Source organism: Alosa pseudoharengus, unplaced genomic scaffold (assembly GCF_046254945.1).
Source record: "Alosa pseudoharengus isolate Yale_2024_CS ecotype anadromous, Long Island Sound unplaced genomic scaffold, YU_APseudo_1.1 YU_APseudo_1.1_scf_22, whole genome shotgun sequence".
NCBI lineage: Eukaryota > Metazoa > Chordata > Actinopteri > Clupeiformes > Clupeidae > Alosa > Alosa pseudoharengus.
Window position 1 is genome coordinate 14,255,044 of NW_027468680.1, and position 17,898 is coordinate 14,272,941.

General features: G+C 43.9%; 3 protein-coding genes across 7 annotated transcripts in view; all 3 read right to left on the reverse strand.

Moving 5' to 3' along the window:
* Positions 1 to 1,505, reverse strand: part of pacs2 (phosphofurin acidic cluster sorting protein 2) — a 62,604-nt gene extending 61,099 nt beyond the window's left edge. For all 4 annotated transcript variants that reach the window (XM_076300634.1, XM_076300632.1, XM_076300633.1 and 1 more), the window contains exon 1: positions 1,180 to 1,505. In XM_076300634.1, coding sequence (XP_076156749.1) covers positions 1,180 to 1,298 — 119 coding nt within the window. In that variant the 5' untranslated portion in view covers positions 1,299 to 1,505. The remainder of the gene's footprint in view (positions 1 to 1,179) is intronic.
* Positions 1,506 to 6,341: 4,836 nt separating this feature from the next.
* On the reverse strand, positions 6,342 to 12,283 carry srsf5a (serine and arginine rich splicing factor 5a). The gene is made up of 8 exons (XM_076300635.1): positions 12,210 to 12,283; positions 11,098 to 11,235; positions 10,942 to 11,012; positions 10,689 to 10,835; positions 10,480 to 10,549; positions 8,802 to 8,875; positions 8,354 to 8,461; positions 6,342 to 7,995 (listed from the first exon to the last, which is right to left on the reverse strand). The coding sequence occupies exons 2-8, from the start codon at positions 11,221 to 11,223 to the stop codon at positions 7,674 to 7,676; spliced, it is 918 nt and encodes a 305-aa protein (XP_076156750.1). The 5' UTR covers positions 11,224 to 11,235; positions 12,210 to 12,283; the 3' UTR covers positions 6,342 to 7,673.
* Positions 12,284 to 12,922: 639 nt separating this feature from the next.
* The window catches only part of LOC143139839 (deubiquitinase DESI2), a 30,632-nt gene continuing 25,656 nt past the window's right edge, over positions 12,923 to 17,898 (reverse strand). For both annotated transcript variants that reach the window (XM_076300638.1, XM_076300637.1), the window contains 3 exons: positions 17,231 to 17,324; positions 16,458 to 16,599; positions 12,923 to 15,345 (listed from right to left, as the gene is read on the reverse strand). In XM_076300638.1, coding sequence (XP_076156753.1) covers positions 15,100 to 15,345; positions 16,458 to 16,599; positions 17,231 to 17,324 — 482 coding nt within the window. In that variant the 3' untranslated portion in view covers positions 12,923 to 15,099. The remainder of the gene's footprint in view (positions 15,346 to 16,457; positions 16,600 to 17,230; positions 17,325 to 17,898) is intronic.

The window sequence follows — 17,898 nt, forward strand, 5'->3', positions numbered from 1 at the left end:
TATAATGAGCAATTGCGTTAACACCTCGTAAGCTCTGACAGAGAGGTTGAACTTCTTCAACCAGAGCCAAAAGCCACAGCAGAGTGAAAGACAGAGTGGGAGAGAGAGAGGTGGTCAGAGGAAAGAAAAGCAGACATTTCAGAAAAGGCAACAGAGACTGTGTTTCTCCTGGACCTACTGAATGATGGACTGACAGGGCTCCAGCATGCAGTCAGTGGGTTTATTTGCATTCAGGTCAGGCCCCCCTTGACCGCCACATGGCATTTCTGTGGCAGGAGTCAGTGGGAGGCTCAGGAATCTGCCTCTGTTTAGCTGCTTTGTAACCAAAACGCGTGAAAATACCCCCACAGACAGCGAGGCACAATACATCGCGGATAAGAATAGAATGCAGTCCAGGAGAACAGAAAACAATAGAGTATGGTGGAATCAAATTGTGCTGAATTGATTTTCGCCACCTACTACATCAGTGTGTCCGTAGAACTGGGCGACCGTGGCAATGTGCACAATGGGCCGCTATCTAATGCTCAAGGTACGGGCAAGAATCCAAGCACAAGGGGTGTTTATTCGGACACTGGCTGACTTGCTAAACCACGCAAAAACTTACTAGCTGTCAATGTCACCAGGCCATTTGAAGCGATATCATGCTAGTGTACATCTATCTGCCCAAGCTTTTAAGATAAGAGGCAGATTGGTAAAGAACACACGGCTTCAGAACTACGGAATGTATGCGCGGACATGTAGCCACGATCAACCCCCGCCAATCGTGGATGTACATAATGGGGAGTTTATTTGTGACCAGGACAGAAAAAACAACCCAGGGCAGAGTAACGTTAACAGTTGTCGAGGAAGTGTGACAGCCCGTCTGAAAACATGAAATAAACCAATCACCTTTGAACTCTCCCTGGTTCTTCGTAGCGCGGTGGCAAAACACTTCTGCAGTTACTGCAAATATGTTTCATTTCATGAACACATTGCAATATCTTGTAAAAGACTTCCTAACTTTCAATTCCGAGTGCACAAACAGCGGATTTAAAGACCCAATAGTCTCATGCCAAAAACTCAGTTTAGCGGCCGCTAAATTACACACCGAGACCCTAAATAACATTGCATTCCAAACTGCGTCGCAATGGTGCACTAGCGAGGCACCTATTGTGAAGTAAACAGCTGTATTTGTCTTACCTTGGGATGCAACTTGGCGAAGATCCGTCAATTTCCCAAGTTGCGAACAGGTTCATAGGCACGGGTCGATTTAGTGCCCCGCTCCCAGGGAAGCTCAGTCGGCCACTTCTTTCCGCCATGCTCGATGATATTGATAGACCCTCTCACTCCCGACGCAGTAAAATTGTGGGCAGCGTTAACAGTCCTGTTATCGCTATGCTCTGGTTAACAATAAGCACCCCCACTGATCTGCAGTAACTGCGAGTGAATTTAGGCATGTGCAAGTGATCTGAAGGACAGGCTCATGTCGCCGCGACGCAGCCCATGTCGGGATCTCCTCTCGCACACTCACCGCTCCACGAAACTGCAGTACCACGCGCCCACCGCCGCCACCAGGAAATCACGTCATAGCTTGTCCTGAGTGTCCGATGTGGTCTCGAACTCACTCACCGCTGGGCACACCGGACTGCATCTGGCCCGAGTCCAAAACTGGCACAGTTCGAATTTAGCGAAGAAAAGACCGCATTTTAGGTTGTAATAGCTACTGTCGTAGTTTGGCCTTTTTGCTATTTTGCTATTTGCTAGGCTATTAACACATGTTGTCAATAAATATTTGTGGACATTTTAAATAACCTCTGTTATCAAACAAGTAAATTCAAGTAAACATCTGTCACATCTGGAGATTTGAGCAAGCAGTCTATTCTACCTGTAATCGATTAGGCCTATCTTCCAGATATGACTGCTGCTTTCCATTAGGCCATCAAAGAACAAATAATAGTTTCAATATTTTCATCCAATTGAATAGCCTATAACTTTTTTGGCTAATTAGACTTGTATGGACCAGCATTGGATGAGTGTCATGTGCCTAGGCCCTATACTTCGTTCAGTGGACCACACCCTTGGAGAGGCAGCCTTCCCTGCAACCTTAACCAACCCAGAGCTGTGATGGCCTATGGCCCACCCAGGTAGCAGACAATAGTCATATAGACCTACCTAAATTGAAAATCTGTAAAGCACAATATCTGCAGATTCTGCACTATCTTATTGTGTCTTGTGGAAAGACCATGCCTTGATGTGCGTTCCAGAGGACATGGTGTTCTTGTTGACTGATGCCCGGCTGTGGGGCGAGGTTCACGTACACAGCTCTCGGGCCCGTTGGGAGGTGACACTTGAGATCAGTCGTATTGATTGCCAAGACGCGGAAATAACTTTGCGGGTAAAATTATGGGGAATGCAAGCCATGTAAACATTTTCACTGTCAAATTAACTCAGTATTCTACTTTATGGTAAGGTTTGAGTCCATAGGAGTGTAGCCTTTCATTCCAAGGCTTCAACAAAAATTAGGCCTAGATCAAGATGACTTACCCAAAGAACATGAAATGAGATGACTGTGTTGTCCATCACACCCTCTACCTAGGCTATGCTTTTTTTTCTCTCTCTCTCTCTCTCTATCTATCTATCTCTCTCTCTCTCTCTCTCTCTCTCTCTCAGAACAGGGGTCATCACACAAAAGCTGTCATTTGTATAGCATTTTTTTCCATTTCAGAGATCATTTAATTTCACTGGATGGCCTTTCAGTATTTCACAGAGCAGCCTTGAAAGTAAATGCACCATCGATGAATGGTTTGCTACAGAGGACAAATGAGTATCAAATTAATTTAGAGTATGCACCTCTACAAAATGAGAGAGAGAGAGAGTGTGTGTGTGTGTGTGAGAGAGAGAGAGAGAGAGAGAGAGACAGACATGGCCTTGGAGTCACTGGAGAAGTAAGAACAAACAGTAGAGCACATTTCTGTACAAGTTCAGGGCCAGATGGAGCCCATTTTAAACCCATATTGCATGTGTTCAAATAAGCTCCCACTCAGCATATGACTGAGCCCCTGGATATTTGTGCTCTGTTTCACGAGAGGGTCCTCATTGATTTTTCTGCAACTGGATCAAATTCACTCTGATCCAATGATGATACAGTCCCATATGAAATGGGCATGATGGAGGCATTGTTCTGTATGACTACAAAGCCCTTATTTTCAAGGCAACCAACAATAGATAAGTATAAGTAGACTCTTTTGGTCTCTGCATTTATCCCAATCCATGAATTAGTGAAACACACTCAGCACACAGTGAACACACAGTGAGGTGAAGCACACACTAATCCCGGCGCAGTGAGCTGCCTGCAACAACAGCGGCGCACAGGGGAGCAGTGAGGGGTTCGGTGCCTTGCTCAAGGGCACTTCAGCCGTGCCTACTGGTCAGGGTTCGAACCAGCAGCCCTCCAGTAACAAGTCTGAAGCGCTAACCAGTAGGCCACGGCTGCCCCCCAGATACACAGTGAGCTCAATGAGCTCTGTTGAATTAGCTCCCATTCAATATCTTCAGCAAATAGGCCAATAGGCCAAACTTATAACAGATGTGCTAAAGAATGTGTAGTGAGGGGCTTCCATTACAGTCAGTGTCATTGATAGGCTATATGGCACTCATAAGATCAATCTCTGGCTGAGTTGATAATTTAAATGTTACATTCTTTCCAAATAATAGAAAATTTTAACATTGACCTGTCCCTAGCTAGAGTGTAAAGTGATTTACAACAAAATATCTCAACACTGACCAAAACATTCCAAGACAGAAGTATAAAATAAGTAACCCAATGTAGTTATGTCTCACTAAATGCGTGTCCAGTACATTGGAAATTGACAAAAGGGGGAATACCTCCATTGTGTTACTTTTAAGTCCTGTGGAAAAGAACAACAGTTGGTGAAAAATCACCTGAAGTCCAGGACATATTTGCTTATGCGTAAACATTGAAATTGGTAGGGTTCTTTTTTGCATTAGCTTTTCAGCTTTTTTTTAGCTTTCACTTTGCTCCCTTTGGTCTAGACATTCTCCAGTGGAGTTAGTGGTGTCAGGCAAGGGTGTGCTCCTGGATTAAAACGGAAGCAACTGAATCCACTTTTAACCAATCAGGAATTGACCCATTGACACCTCTCTCCTTCAGCACTGCTGAATATAATCTAAGCCTTTTACCTCATCAACTGGCAGGACAGCCAACAGGACATCCAAGTTTCACTTGGATCGCAATCATTCATGATCAGTAAAAACTGAGCCCTGCAGAGTTGCATCCACTGAACCAGCGACTATGTTCACCATGTGACTAATTAATCCATGTGAATGCTGGACTGTCAATCTATGACATGGCTTCCTGTCCTGTTCCGGTTAAATTAAAGAGGTGGAACAAATAACAAAAACTAAAATTAATCATTTAACTTTGACAAACATTTGTGGGAATTGCCAACATCAAAACAAAAGGTTTGGTTGCCAAGGCTGAATGTTATAAACAATCCTTCAGCCTGGTGATGATGGTTTTTGCATGGGTAATTGGGAGGACAAGTTTGGATCAACTGGCACTGTAGAGGAAGGCTCATGGATGCACTCAGGAAATGCTTGGACAGACTTCAGTGTGAAAATGAGGAAGGTAGAACTAAACATTCTGAAGCTGTTATCAGCTCATTAGCCACTGGAATGCCCCCTCAGCACGTCCTGTGTGTTTATCAGAGACACACCAGGTCAGTCACCACCAGACAGTACAACGTGAAATTTATGATTTAGGGTGGGAGCATGGGCGGATTATGAACTTTCGGGCCATTGGGCCCAGATGTATTAAGGGCCCCCCACTTATTGTCGTATATGTGGGAGGGGGGGTTTGGGGGTCCTCCCCCAGAAAATGTTTAATTTGTTTGATGTGATTTCCTGTATTCTGGTGCATTTTGGGGATAGCCAATACTAAATTCAATCAGATTCATAGCCTACATCCTGATTTGTTGATATTGAGGCAATGATTCCATGCAAAGGCTTGGGCTTCAGGGCCCTCTGACCCCCTGGGCCTGGTAGGCCTGTGCAGTAATCCATCCCTGGGTGGTAGGACACAACAACGAACAGCAAGTCCAGCGTCCAACAATAATGAGGAAGTGAGTATGTTCTGAGTTGCCTTGTTGCAGGTTGTGGCCACATAACTCGGTCCTACACAGATCCGACAGTCCTTTGTAGTGGAATCATCTGTTTGTTATTGCTAATTAAGATAGGCTATCTGTGGCACCACAAAGTCATGCCCAACATATTTTATGACTGTATGGAAGTTTATTACATCATGACATTAAATGTCGAGGCTCTTATCCAGAGCAAATTACAGTGAAATAGTACAACCCACAAACTCACAGACATGAGATTTTGGAAGGCCAGAACCCACACCACTAGAACACCAGTATCAGCTTCAAATGTTTGCTTTGGTTTTCATAGTGAGGATTTATCATTGGCAGACAAGAACTCAGTAACTCCTAGCCACAACAATAAAGCCAGTTAAATATCATTAATGACAATAATTGCTGTAACCCTTACCCCACACAAGGGTGTTCCAAACCGAATAGCTTTATAACATCAGCACTGCAGAATGCGCTCCTAGGTCTGTTATTTTGTAAGCATATACTGCCACCTAGTGGAGCTACACTATAATTTCAGCACCTTGTTAATTTATTATGCACATAGTTATTATAGTGGGCTATTCTTCATTCATTCCCAGCTAGTGAGGTAGAATATGGAGTGTACTGACAGTTACACTTGAATATATCTTAGGGTCTTCAAAGCGAACCATGCCGAGACTACCTCCTGAGAGTTAATTTTCTGTGTTCACACTACGCAAAAAAAATGCTGAGTCATTGATCCGAGTTCGTTTAGAAGGCTGAAAGGGATCAAGTGAAAACACCCTCAAATGCCATACCATTAATCTGAACTGTAGGCTATATACGTGAACCCTTCAGCATATCATGGACAGAATGGACAGATTCTGAGACCTCAGCCATGTACAAGATTGTCTTCTGCTTTGTGGAGCAAAGATGCAGAGGCCAGCCATCACAAGACCACAATAGTGCAACTTTGAACTTATACAGGACATTCATTAGCCCCACTCTAATCTAATTTAACAGATCAATGTTCACAACTTTACATAGCGAGTAGATTGTAAGCAGAGAAAAACCTCTCCAACCTTAATTTTGTTATCAGGCTGGGGAGACTGCCTAATTAATGTTTTTAAGATCACTGGGACAATCATTTACCCCCCCCCCCCCCAGCACTGTTCAAAAAGGACACAACCAAAGCTCATGACGCCGCATGTACACAACACAATGCACACAGCATAAGATCTTAAAGTATTTTATTCTTTATAACAAATCACAGTCAACAGTTAAATTAGCGCAGCCTGAGGAGTATTCGTCTTAACCCACATTATATCCCCAGCCCCTCCCTAGTACTCCAGTTGCTTTATGGAGAAAACAGCTGCATATGAGGTCAATCCCGCTACTGGCAAGAGGAGTTCTCTAGCTGAGCCAGCAGGAAAGGGAGACCACTCTGACATGACAAGAAGCAGGTTTTTCTTCTTACCACCAGCAGTAGAATAAATGTACAAATTAAATATGAAACAGAGGTGCCGCCGCTACAGTTCTGTTTCATTGACGGGGTCCTTCCCCTTTTTAAATGATTACAGCCAATGCTTAAGAAATATCACTGTGAGCAAAGAGTTCACCCGTTTCATTTGAGATGTACCAAATTTTAATGGGAATTCGGGGATTCGGGAGCTAAGGTTGGTCAATTCCAAACCATAGGACACTCAATGTTAAGCTAACAAAGAAAGAGAAAAAAAGAAAAAAAAGAGAAAGCTGTCCAATGACTGTCAGCTCACAAGAACAATTAAATGTGGTGTAGAGATGCCCACATAGCATTACTCAAAATCAACCTCATCTTTCATAAAACAAAAACAATCATTAAGTGCATCCCCACTTAAATTTCTCATAACTTTAAGACTAAACAAAAGTTTATATATATAAAAAAACAAACAAAAAAAAGCAGGACAGTCTTACAATAGTGCTTGTGTGCACAAATACATGTTTACACTACCCACAATGCCTATAAGAGGCAAGACTGCAGGAAGCCAAGTCCAGGAGCTTCTAAGGAAGATGTGGAATCAAAGACTGGATGACAAATCATGCCAGACACACACAAGTCATTCACTCAAGGGTACAAATAAAACCACCTGCAGGAGAAATTGAAAACAAAATCCTACACAGACAGGAAGAGGGGGGGGGGGGGGGAAGCGCAACACAAAGAAATGAATCTTTCCTCAGTTTAAGGTCAAAACGGATAACCGCAGCGAGGGGGTAAAAAATAAAAAGCAAATCTTGGATGACATGGCAGGAGCTTGCAGTCCAACAGTGAGGCCGAGAGCCATAACTCACACACATAGGGCTACAAGAGGAAAATAACAGAGCAGGGGGGAGGGGGTGGAGAGGCTTCACCTCCCACAACATTCTACTCAAACTGACCCACCCCGCAATCCAGGAGTGAGCCACAATCATGGTCTCTGGTCTTCAGTTCATCCTCACCCCCTCACACGCACGCATACAGAGATCAACACTTCTGCCACACTCTCTCACACACACACACACACACACACATTCTCTCTCCGTCGCCCATCAGTGCTGGCTCTCCACGGAGGCCGAGCGCGAGCGGGGCGAGCGGGACCTGGAGCGGGAGCGGGAGCGGGACACCTTGCGCTCGGGGACGGGCGTGACTGAGCGTGAACGAGACCGGGAGCGGGACACCGAGCGGGGCGGCGCGTCGTTGCGGCTGGCGGACGGCTTCTTGTCCGGGGAGCGGCTGGCGGAGCGGGAGCGGCTGCGCGAGCGGTTGGAGCGGGAACGGTTCCTGCTGCGGCTGCGGCTTGGGGACTTGGAGCGGGAGCGGGGCGAGCGAGAGCGCGAGTAGCTGCGGGACCTAGAGCTGCTCCGGCTACGACTGCGGGGAGAGAGAGAGAGAGAGAGAGAGAGAGAGAGAGAGAGAGAGAGGGAGAGGAAGAGAGAGAGAGAGAGAGAGAGAGAGGGAGAGGGAGAGGGAGAAAAGGGCCAATTAGTTAAACGTTGTACTGCAACCTTTATTGTACACAGTTCAGTATGTACTACATTAAAATACTAAATCGCATACAGGCAAGGGAGGCCTCACCAAAACTGGTAAAAAAAAAACAGATTTCACTAAAACTAGCAGGGTCAACTCAATTCCAAGGCCAGGACATGACATTAGAGAGGACAACAATGAAACACAAACACCAAACTGCCTACGAAGCAAAAGGCAGAGGGGGGGGCTGGGCAACACTCACTTCCTCTTGCGATCCTCGTAGAGCTTGAGTTTGCGTCCGTTCAACTCGGTTCCATTGAGTTTGTCGAGGGCGTTCTTCATGTCGCTGTGAGAGGCAAACTCAACCACACTACAAAGACAGGGAGAAAAAAAAAGAAAGAAAGAAAATAAAACACCAGTCAGACAACTGAACATGACAACCCATCCCACACAATTGCCAGTATGTAACATTAGGGCAACAGATTTAGAGATCGTTCAGGTCTGCCCTGACATTTCATTGCACGTCATGGCCACCATGCAAAAAAACAGTTACCACAGATTTGAATGTCGCAAAATTCTAAGGAAACTGCTTGAAGATGCAAGCTCATCAACTAGCATAGAACCATCAAAACCCTTGTCTAGGTACATGGTAATGTGCGCTAAAAATGTATTAAGTTCATGTAGACATTTAGTTTTAAATGGACGCTCACCCTTCGTTCTGTTTGGGTCTGTGGGCGTCCACAAATGTCACCTCCCCGACTTTTCTCATCACATCTTTCAGGTCCTGCGATGAGGCGCAAAACAAAGTCAGCAACGACTCGCAACACACACACGTGCATACACAGTATACGCAGGCAAGCAGGCAAGACACACATGTACACAAGTCACAAACATGTACGATGACATCTACTAATGCATTCCCCCATTGTGCAACAATAATCCGTGCTCATGTAGGAAAAACCTCGCCAGCGTCTGGGACAAAATCTACTGCTCCTCTTCAAAGAGAGGAAAGCACACTTATATTGTAGAAATTGAAACGAAGGCAGCAAATTGGTTCCTCTATGTGGGTGCGTGGTGTTCATTGCAGATGGACATCCATAGTGGGTTTGTGGTGAAATGGCAACTTGTCTACACTACAACTATGTCTAGATTTTTAAAGTTGTTTTCTACTGAGAGGGTGTTATGGATAAAGACTTTAAAAAAAAAAAAAAAAAAAAAAAAACATTTGCACACACTTTGGTTATAAGGTGTGTTTTTTGTTTTGCTTTGAATAGGGTTCACATGAACATGATCCTCTTAAATATAGTACATTTTATAGGAAAAACACCCTCAAAACTGAACCCCATTCTCCCCTTCGTGCCCTGACTACCCTAGCCACCCTTTTAAACACCAAACCCCTCCACATGAGCGCAGTGCTACTTACCGTGTCCAAACCACAGGAGACATTAGCAAAGAGCCACTTGTCCAATTAGCAAATGGGGAGCGAACCAACGCAGTGTTAAGCCCTTGAGAAACGACCACAGCCATCCGGGCCTCCATAAGTAAGGAACCACCAGAGAGAGCAAGTAGTAGTAGTAGTAGTAGTGGGGGGGGCACCGGGGGCAGGTGCAGCGGGGTTGTGAGCCCACGCCTGCTTCACTGCCCCCCTGCCCAGGCTTCGTCAGCACCAGATACAAGACCCAAACGGAAGAGTGCGCTGAGAGTGGGGGGGAGGGAAGCGTGCTGGACTCAAGTAGGGGGGGAGTACAGCGGATACAGCAGTTGGAGTCGCCAGCCTGCGGACCCTCCTCTAAGGCTATCCTGTGCTACTGTAGGGGGAGGCCCCGCCGAGACCCACTCTAGACCAGCGGCAACCGCGGGCGAGGCACCATAGGGGCACTATTGAGAACAACCAGCAGAGGACTATGCCCACCAGACCCCTCCTCTCCCTGGGGGCAGTGCATGCCACTCCGTTATTAAGAACCAGACAAGAGCAGCTGTTCAAAAAGAAAAGGTTTCAAAAAAAATGTACTTGATTAGATAAAACCATTCAGCATTAAGACTTAATTTGCTTTTTCTTTCTGCCTTTTTAAAACTAGGATGTTTCTAGGAATTTGTTCTCCTTTTTTTTTTTTTGAATGATACAAGTATAAAGGTGGGTGAAGGTGAAGTTTAGTAAACATTACTGGGTTCACTGTAATGACAAGAAATGGCAAAGGGGCGGAATTACCATACTTTGTGGATAGCATTGCAATGAACCACAGCACTTTTACCTTCACCTAATCCATAACTAGAAAAAAGGGAGTCAACTTGTACAGATCACTAAAGGTGTTCATGTGTCATAATGAAAAGTAGCAAGCAATGGGGCAATTCTCCAAGGAGACAACCTGGGGGACACATCCTGCTCACCTGCCAACTGATCCGAGACGAGAGGTTCTCCACGACGATGCGGTGCTCAGTGCGAACAGGTGGACCATACCTGTAATCAAACAGTCAACATTACCTTAACGGAGGTACCCAGTCACCAGGTCTGAATACCGACTGCGAGACTGTCTAACGAGTCTCAAAGAAAGTAACATATTTTAAAAGACAACCATACTATTAAACAGATGGCATACCTGGAACCTCCACTACGAGACTGGCGATAGCCACCTCCAAAGCGAGGGGAGAACCGTCCGCTGCCGCCACCGCCGCCGCCTCCACCGCCACCCATTCCAGGACCACCTCCTCTTCCTCTACGAGACCGGGCATGCTCAATGGTGACCCTGCAAACAAAAAAGTCCAGTCACACTCTTGTTTCTGACCCCTCGCCAATCTGGCCTTTACATTTATTTACACAGTCCAACTATTACACAGAAAGGTGGTTTATACCTCTCGCTGCACAGCTCCTTGCCGTTCAGCTCATAAACAGCATCATCTGCATCCCTGTGATCATCGAATTCCTATAAACATGCATGCAAACAAGATTAATTTCCTTTCAACGGCCAATGGTACAGCAAAAACCCGAGGTTAAAAGAAATAACTTACCACAAACCCAAATCCATTCTTCAGATTGATCTCCCGTATTCTGCCGTACCCTTTGAAAAACTTTTCCACGTCTCTTTCACGGGCGTGAGGGCTCAGGCGACCAATGAACACTCGACATCCACTCATGGTTACAAGTTCCTAAATACGGGAAACAACGGCAAAATTTGACTACTTGAGAACAGAATGTGTCGTCTTTGCACTTGAAAAAAATGCTGAAGTTAAGTTAAGGAAGACAATTATAACATTTTTGATAAGTAAAAAAATGCTGTGGTGGTTTCAAGGGACTAAAACAAAGCAAAACCTTTGACCACTGGGCGTGTTTATTATTAACCACTAACTTCGAAGCAAAGCTGGCTGATAACCCATTACAGCCGTTAAAGAGACCATCTTGTTTGCTAGCTCGCTAACGTTAGCAGCAGAACCCGTTTACTTATTAGACATTCTCTGTTAGCAGTAAGCTAGTAAACACTAGATAGTAAGCCATGCTAGCGAGAAGTGGTAATCGGACGCAGTATCGAAATTTACCCAAAACCTATCCCTTCTACATTGTAATACTTAATACATTGTAATACTGTATGAGTAAGTGGGAGTGATTTCCTAACGTGGAAACTAAATTCGAGGAAAAGTTTTCAAGCGAATATCAAGTGCCTAGCAACTTGGATAGCTAGCATGGCGATAGCAAGATTAGCACACGACACGTTAACATTAGCTGCTACACGGCAGTACGGTAGTAAACGTTTGCCATTGTACACTGATCATATCACTATAATGGGCATCGGTAAATAAAAACATTCTGCATTTGATGCACATACTTCGAAGCTTGATTGTGAAAATAACTACGTGTTGTTCTAGTTGGCCCTTCGTCAGAAAAAAATCGCGATAGCTAGCTAGCCATGGTTGAAAGCCTGTTAAAAACGTGTTAGCTCGCCAGCTGTCCAGGCTTCGATGGTATTAGGTTACCTTAATCGGATGTTTTTCCCCCAATATTATCTATATTAGCGATTACCTCCTTTGTATACACGAACATTGTTTACACTGCCTAGTACTATGCTGTATGTGAGTAATAACATGAAAACAGAACCATGGAAGTTTAGGGCCACGATGTCACTCACCTTGCTGCTCGCTCGTAAAGACAAAATGGCGTTTCTCTGCAACTCTGACAAACAGGAAATGTTGGGCGAATGCATGCTCGTAGCCTCCTTATATGTAGGGGGGGTTGAGGGCGTGTTCTCAACTTCTCAGCTATTTGACTAACTCCTTGTCCTTGAATTGTGTTTTTTATTGTCTAAGTGTGAAGGCCTACTGTGTAAAAGCATACAAAATATGCCCATGACAGTGGGCCTAATGGCTGGCCCTTATGAAAGATGTTTTGTATAGTATTTTGTGACAAAATATTATAGTAGGCCTAACCTAGGCCTAATGTTACAGGTGTGTGAAGTGTATAGGCTTGTGTAGGCCTATAGAGGGTGAGGATAAGTATTTCAGAACAAAGAAGTATAGCCTACATTAGCCTACCAAATATTACTATAGAAATCTTATAGTATTATTTAGGCTATAGCTTAGTTATTTTGCATAAGGGGGTTGGGATATTGGCACACCCAAGCAAGTATGAAGACTATACCCACTGAAAATCACAGGAAACATTTTCAATCTTTTCAAGCTGACTGGCCTACACGTGTGTTACCTATTTTGTAGAGTTCACTCCATAATTCCATGTGTAGTAGGCTAGCCTAAATAAAGCTTCACAACTGATCATTAAAAATGACAAAGCGACTGAAAAAAATTCTAATTATTTATTCTTCAACCATTCTTAAAATTTGTGGCATTAAGAGTTCAGAAAAGGAAATACCAAGGTTGAAACTGACTCAGTAGCCTACCGTAGAAAAAAACACACTGGTAGCTTTAACTGCCTCATTAGAAACTAACAAAAGATTTTTTTCTGAGGTGAAGTCAGGACACTGGCCTTTCAAACATCATTCCAAAATAATGAAATAAGTCCGGAGATAAACAGGTCAAATAGAGGCCAATACCATGGTTTCATGAATGAATAGAAATATGAAAGTGTTCTATAAATATTTTGTGCCGTTCTCATTGTTATGGAGCCTGAACACCTGTGGCACACCACTGAAAACCATGTGACTGTACTCTGAGGACCTGAGAGGGGGGCTGGGAGTAGAGCCCTGTATGGAGGAATAGCACACACACACTCTCACACACACGCGCACAGACACACACACACAGACTCACACACACACAAATAAACAAACAAACAAACGTACAGATTGTGGGTTCTGAAATTAAAAACAGCCTCATAAGGAACGGAGATGGAGAGAGCATGTATGCACCTACATTAGCAGCACTGCCACATGGACAGAGTGAAACTGTAACACAAACATAAAGGAAAAGGGAATGATTGAATTTGTTTTTCAAATGATTATTTCCACGAAACCCCTCTTTGAAACACGCATGGTATATGGCACCAAACTACTCAGAGGTGTGAGACATATTAGTGGGTGCACAATGCATTTTGTTTCAGTCCCAACCCAAAACTTTAACTGGAGACTATACACAGAAAAACAGCCTTTGGGAAACCCAAGACTGGTAGGTTGCGAGACGACCCTGTTGCCCAACCCCCATCACCATTACCTCAGAGATCATATGAGCAGGCATGGGCAGCAGGGAAACTGAGTGGCCGTTAATGTGGGAGCCATAAGTTTAGCTCGTCCACTCCTCACAGCCTTTGTGGAATACTTCGCAGTAGAAACCCCCCCGGTTTCAACACCCTTTTCCACTCCCTATCCTCCAATCTCCCTTCCCCCATCAATCAGAAGCACAACAACTCCAATCATTGTTCAGATGGGGCATTTGAATACAGACAGGCAACTGTTCATCTGTGAGCCTGTGAATTAACAACTGAGAGGTTTTATGGCAGACTTTTTACAGAAAGAACGCAATGTACGCATGTCAGTGTATGTGTTAGTGTGTGGGAGCAGGCATGTGTATTCAAGACTGGATGTGTGTGTGTGTGTGTGTGTGTGTTTGTATGTCCTCCTGTCAAGACTAAAATACCAATCTCATATACAGTAAGTTAAATATTCATTAGTACAACTCAGCCAACCATCTGCCTATTGGAAACAATTCTGTTCTACAACAAAGAAACAAATCCTGAATTTGATCTTAAAATAAGACAGACGACAGATGACAATAAAAACCAACTGAAACTTGAAACATGAAACAAAATTGTTCCCACAGTATGCAAGCTTATGCTGTTTGTTGATATTTTCTGGTTGGTGGACATGTTTTTGAGGACATCTGCAGAATGTGATCCTTTCAACTTGGCACATTGTTTTTTTCCCCTTGAACTTCTGATTGACCAGTGCAGTGCTAAACCAATTCTGAGGCCTGCAAACCTGGTTGCTCATTGTGACAACAGAGACAACAAAGAAAAGTTCATAGGTAAATCTGAGTCCCGTCTCAGGTAGACACCTATTCTACGAAGGGACAACTGAGCTACTGGTGCAGGAGCACAGAGACAGGCTAATTTATCATTTTAATCTAAGATGAGGGAGGAATATAAAAACAGAAGATTGCCATTGGTCAGTCTCCACTGTCCATACTTTAAAAAGAGCAGGGATCTTCTTGTCCCGTAAAAGAGGAACAGTTTAAAAAAATGGCTTGGCAAAAGGCTAGTTCCTCTAAAAGGGTGAAAAAAGGAAATAAATTCTAAGAACGGTGAGTCTGTAGCTGAGGAGATAAACTGGGCATCATCTGTAATCCGTGGTGGCTCTGTTGTCAGAGTAGGACCACTCCTCTCTTTCTCGCTCCCTCCCTCTCCATCTCTCTCTCTATCTCTCGGTTTGATTCTATCCATTGATCTTTGGAGAGAGGTGAGGTTAGTTGGTCATCCAAGCCTGCAGGTGGGGCCGCAACTAGCCCCAAAGGGAAACAGCAGAGTTCAGTGCTTTAGCTATGCGACACAACACAATGCGACCCGTCCCAATGTCAGACCCGGGTGTGACGGCAGCTGTGGGAGGCCCCAGAGGCACCTCCTGAGGCCCCGGTGGCCGAGGGGGAGTCCTCGTCACTGGACTCGGCCTGCTCGTCCTTGTGGAGGCCCAGGCTGATGTGGCTCTGGAGGGCAGCCGGCGTCAGCCACTCCTTCGGGAGGCAGCTCTGGAGGAAGGGGATGCAGGAGCTGAAGTAGGCCAGCCGGTTCACCCAGCGAGGGATCTCGCGGCCACACAGCAGCTGGAAAACACACACACGCACGCACACACACACGCACACACACACACACAAACACACATACACACAAACACACACTTTTAATCAGTATAGTCATTGTATTACATATGTTCCCACAGTACATGTATTGATAACTGCACTCCGTGTTACTGACTGCAGTGAAAGTTACATAGTGTTGTAATTAGCACGTGACCAATGGTTTTACTGCAGTGAAAGCATGGTGTTATGATTAGCATGATTGGTATGATTAGTATGATTACACCAATGGTAAAGAATTAGCATGTTTTCAGTCAGCATTTCATCTCTATTGTTATTCACTGAATTCATGAATTTGAATTATTTTCAGAAATATATTGTAGTTATCAATACTTGCTTACAAACATTACTTGAGAAATTGAGACAAAAATTGTCTTCTTTTTACTGGGACACCATTGTCATCTCTGTCATTGGTGGAGGGCATTTTGATATATTACCCTTAAGACACATTGGATGTAATTACATTATCACTTGTCACATTTCATCTATGATATCATGGCAACACAAGTTGATATCTTTGATGTCATTGTTCTGAGAAATCTTGTAGAAGGAACATAGAGTGCTAAGATAAAGGCATTTGTAACCATGTTTTGACCAACATTTTGCAGAATTTTCTTTTCAATTGATAAAGTCAATGTCATAATGTTCTTTTGTCTTAACACTCTTCCATGCTTTATCTTCTGTATCAAAAATAAATAAATAAATGTTACACAAGGCATCGCAATATATTCAGTCTTTTCCTGTTCACATTTCTTGGTTACTTGGCCTCTGCTGTGTCTGGTATGACTTCTCAAGGATTTCAGATGTCTGATCATCAAGGTCTCGCTTTGGAACACCCTGTGCTTTTGCCTCCCCTCTGACCTGAATCCCTCTTGCTATTACAGGACACCTGGCTTTTGTTTTAATCATGCACTGACAAGAACATTTTCCTCCGTGTTTACAAGGTTAGTGTTCTCTCTGTGTTCAGTTCCTTGCCCACATAAAAAAACAGGCCTTCCAATCCAGTCTGCCCATGTCTTTAGTTTCCCATGGTGATCTGTGATAACGCTATCAAGGAACAGTGTCAACGCAGGCCTCACCTCTGACAGGGAGGAGGAGAAGTGGTTGCAGTTCTTGTGCATGAGGTGGTAGGCATTGCCTTTAAACTCCTTTCCCAACTCCTCCATGATCTTGTCAATGTCCTCCTCTGTGAAGTCAGTTGTGCCCAGTGCAATCGACTCCCTGTAGGAGTCAGGAACAAATATTGAAATTATCTTTGTAATAGGAATTAAGTGTTTTTCATATTTTCTACACCAAACGCCTACTTTAGTTACAAATTGGATAAAAGACATTTACAGCATGCAGTGTAATGTTATTATTTCTATCTTGAGTAAATTCACTGTTAACCAGTTGTCTTTGTGTGCATGTGTGCTGATGAGTGAGGGTAAACTGAATGTGTCAGACTGAGAAAGGCAGTCCTTGATTATATTGATAGAATACTTCAGTTACAGACACTGTAACCTTGGTCCCAGATCTCTTTCCACAACTCACTCCAGGCATTGACCTTTACATCATCTGCTCTTACCTTTCCACTTTTTGGCAATATTGTTCATCTCCTGGTCAAAGCCAGGATTATTTAGTATTTAGCCAGAGTGACACTTGTGTGTGTGTCAGAGAGAGGGAGAGAGAGAGAGTCAGAGAGAGAAAGAGAGATTCAGTGTGTGAATGTGTGTGTGTGTGTGTGTGTGTGTGTGTGTGTGTGTGTGTGTGTGTGTGTGTGTGTGTGTGTGTGCGTGTATGTGTGTGTGTGTATGTGTGTGTGTGTGTGTGTGTGTGTGTGTGTGTGTGTGTGTGTGTGTTTAATTACACTCACTTGAATTTGAAAGTCTCTCCGAGCTCAGAGGCATTTCCAGGGTTGATTTCGAAGATTCCACTGAAAGGATATGGATGGCCGCCGTATGCAAACTCTGGCCAAAAAAACAGAAGAATAATAACTATAAAATATAATTCCAAGGAATTACCAGTGCATAATAATGTAGAGATGGTTACAATGGTTTTGCTTAGACATGGTTGTTGCAATGCTAAATAAAGCTGTTTCTATGATTGTTGTTAGGGTAATCATGTTGGTTGCTATGGAAACTGACATAGATGCTTTATTTCAAGTTGGTTGTTATGTTGGTTGCTAGGTAGGTAGTGGTTTAATAGGCTATAGTTGGCTGGAGGCATGCATGTAGTTGATGATAACATACAGTTGGAATGGCTGAACAGTTAAATAGTTGAGTAGTTTAAATGGTTAAATGATTTAAATACTGAATTATTGTAGTGAGGATTTTTATTTTGAAACAGTTGGCGGGAGTCATAGGTGATGATAACTGACAGTTGGAATGGCTGAACAGTTAAATAGTTGGATAGTTTAGTTAAATAATTTAATAGTGAATTATTGTAGTGAGGACTTTCATTTTGAAACAGTTGTAGGCAGAGGAAACAGTTGGCGGGAGTTAGGGGAGAGTGGGGTGATTGGTGCCAGTGAGGAAGTTGTGC

Excerpts from the sequence above, each read along its gene's own strand:
- srsf5a (XM_076300635.1), bottom strand. The coding sequence starts at position 11,223 with ATGAGTGGATGTCGAGTGTTCATTGGTCGCCTGAGCCCTCACGCCCGT. Across the intron at positions 11,013-11,097 it reads AGAATGGATTTGGGTTTGTG|GAATTCGATGATCACAGGGA; the intron begins GTAAGTTATTTC and ends GCATGTTTATAG. Across the intron at positions 10,836-10,941 it reads AAGGAGCTGTGCAGCGAGAG|GGTCACCATTGAGCATGCCC; the intron begins GTATAAACCACC and ends TTTTGTTTGCAG.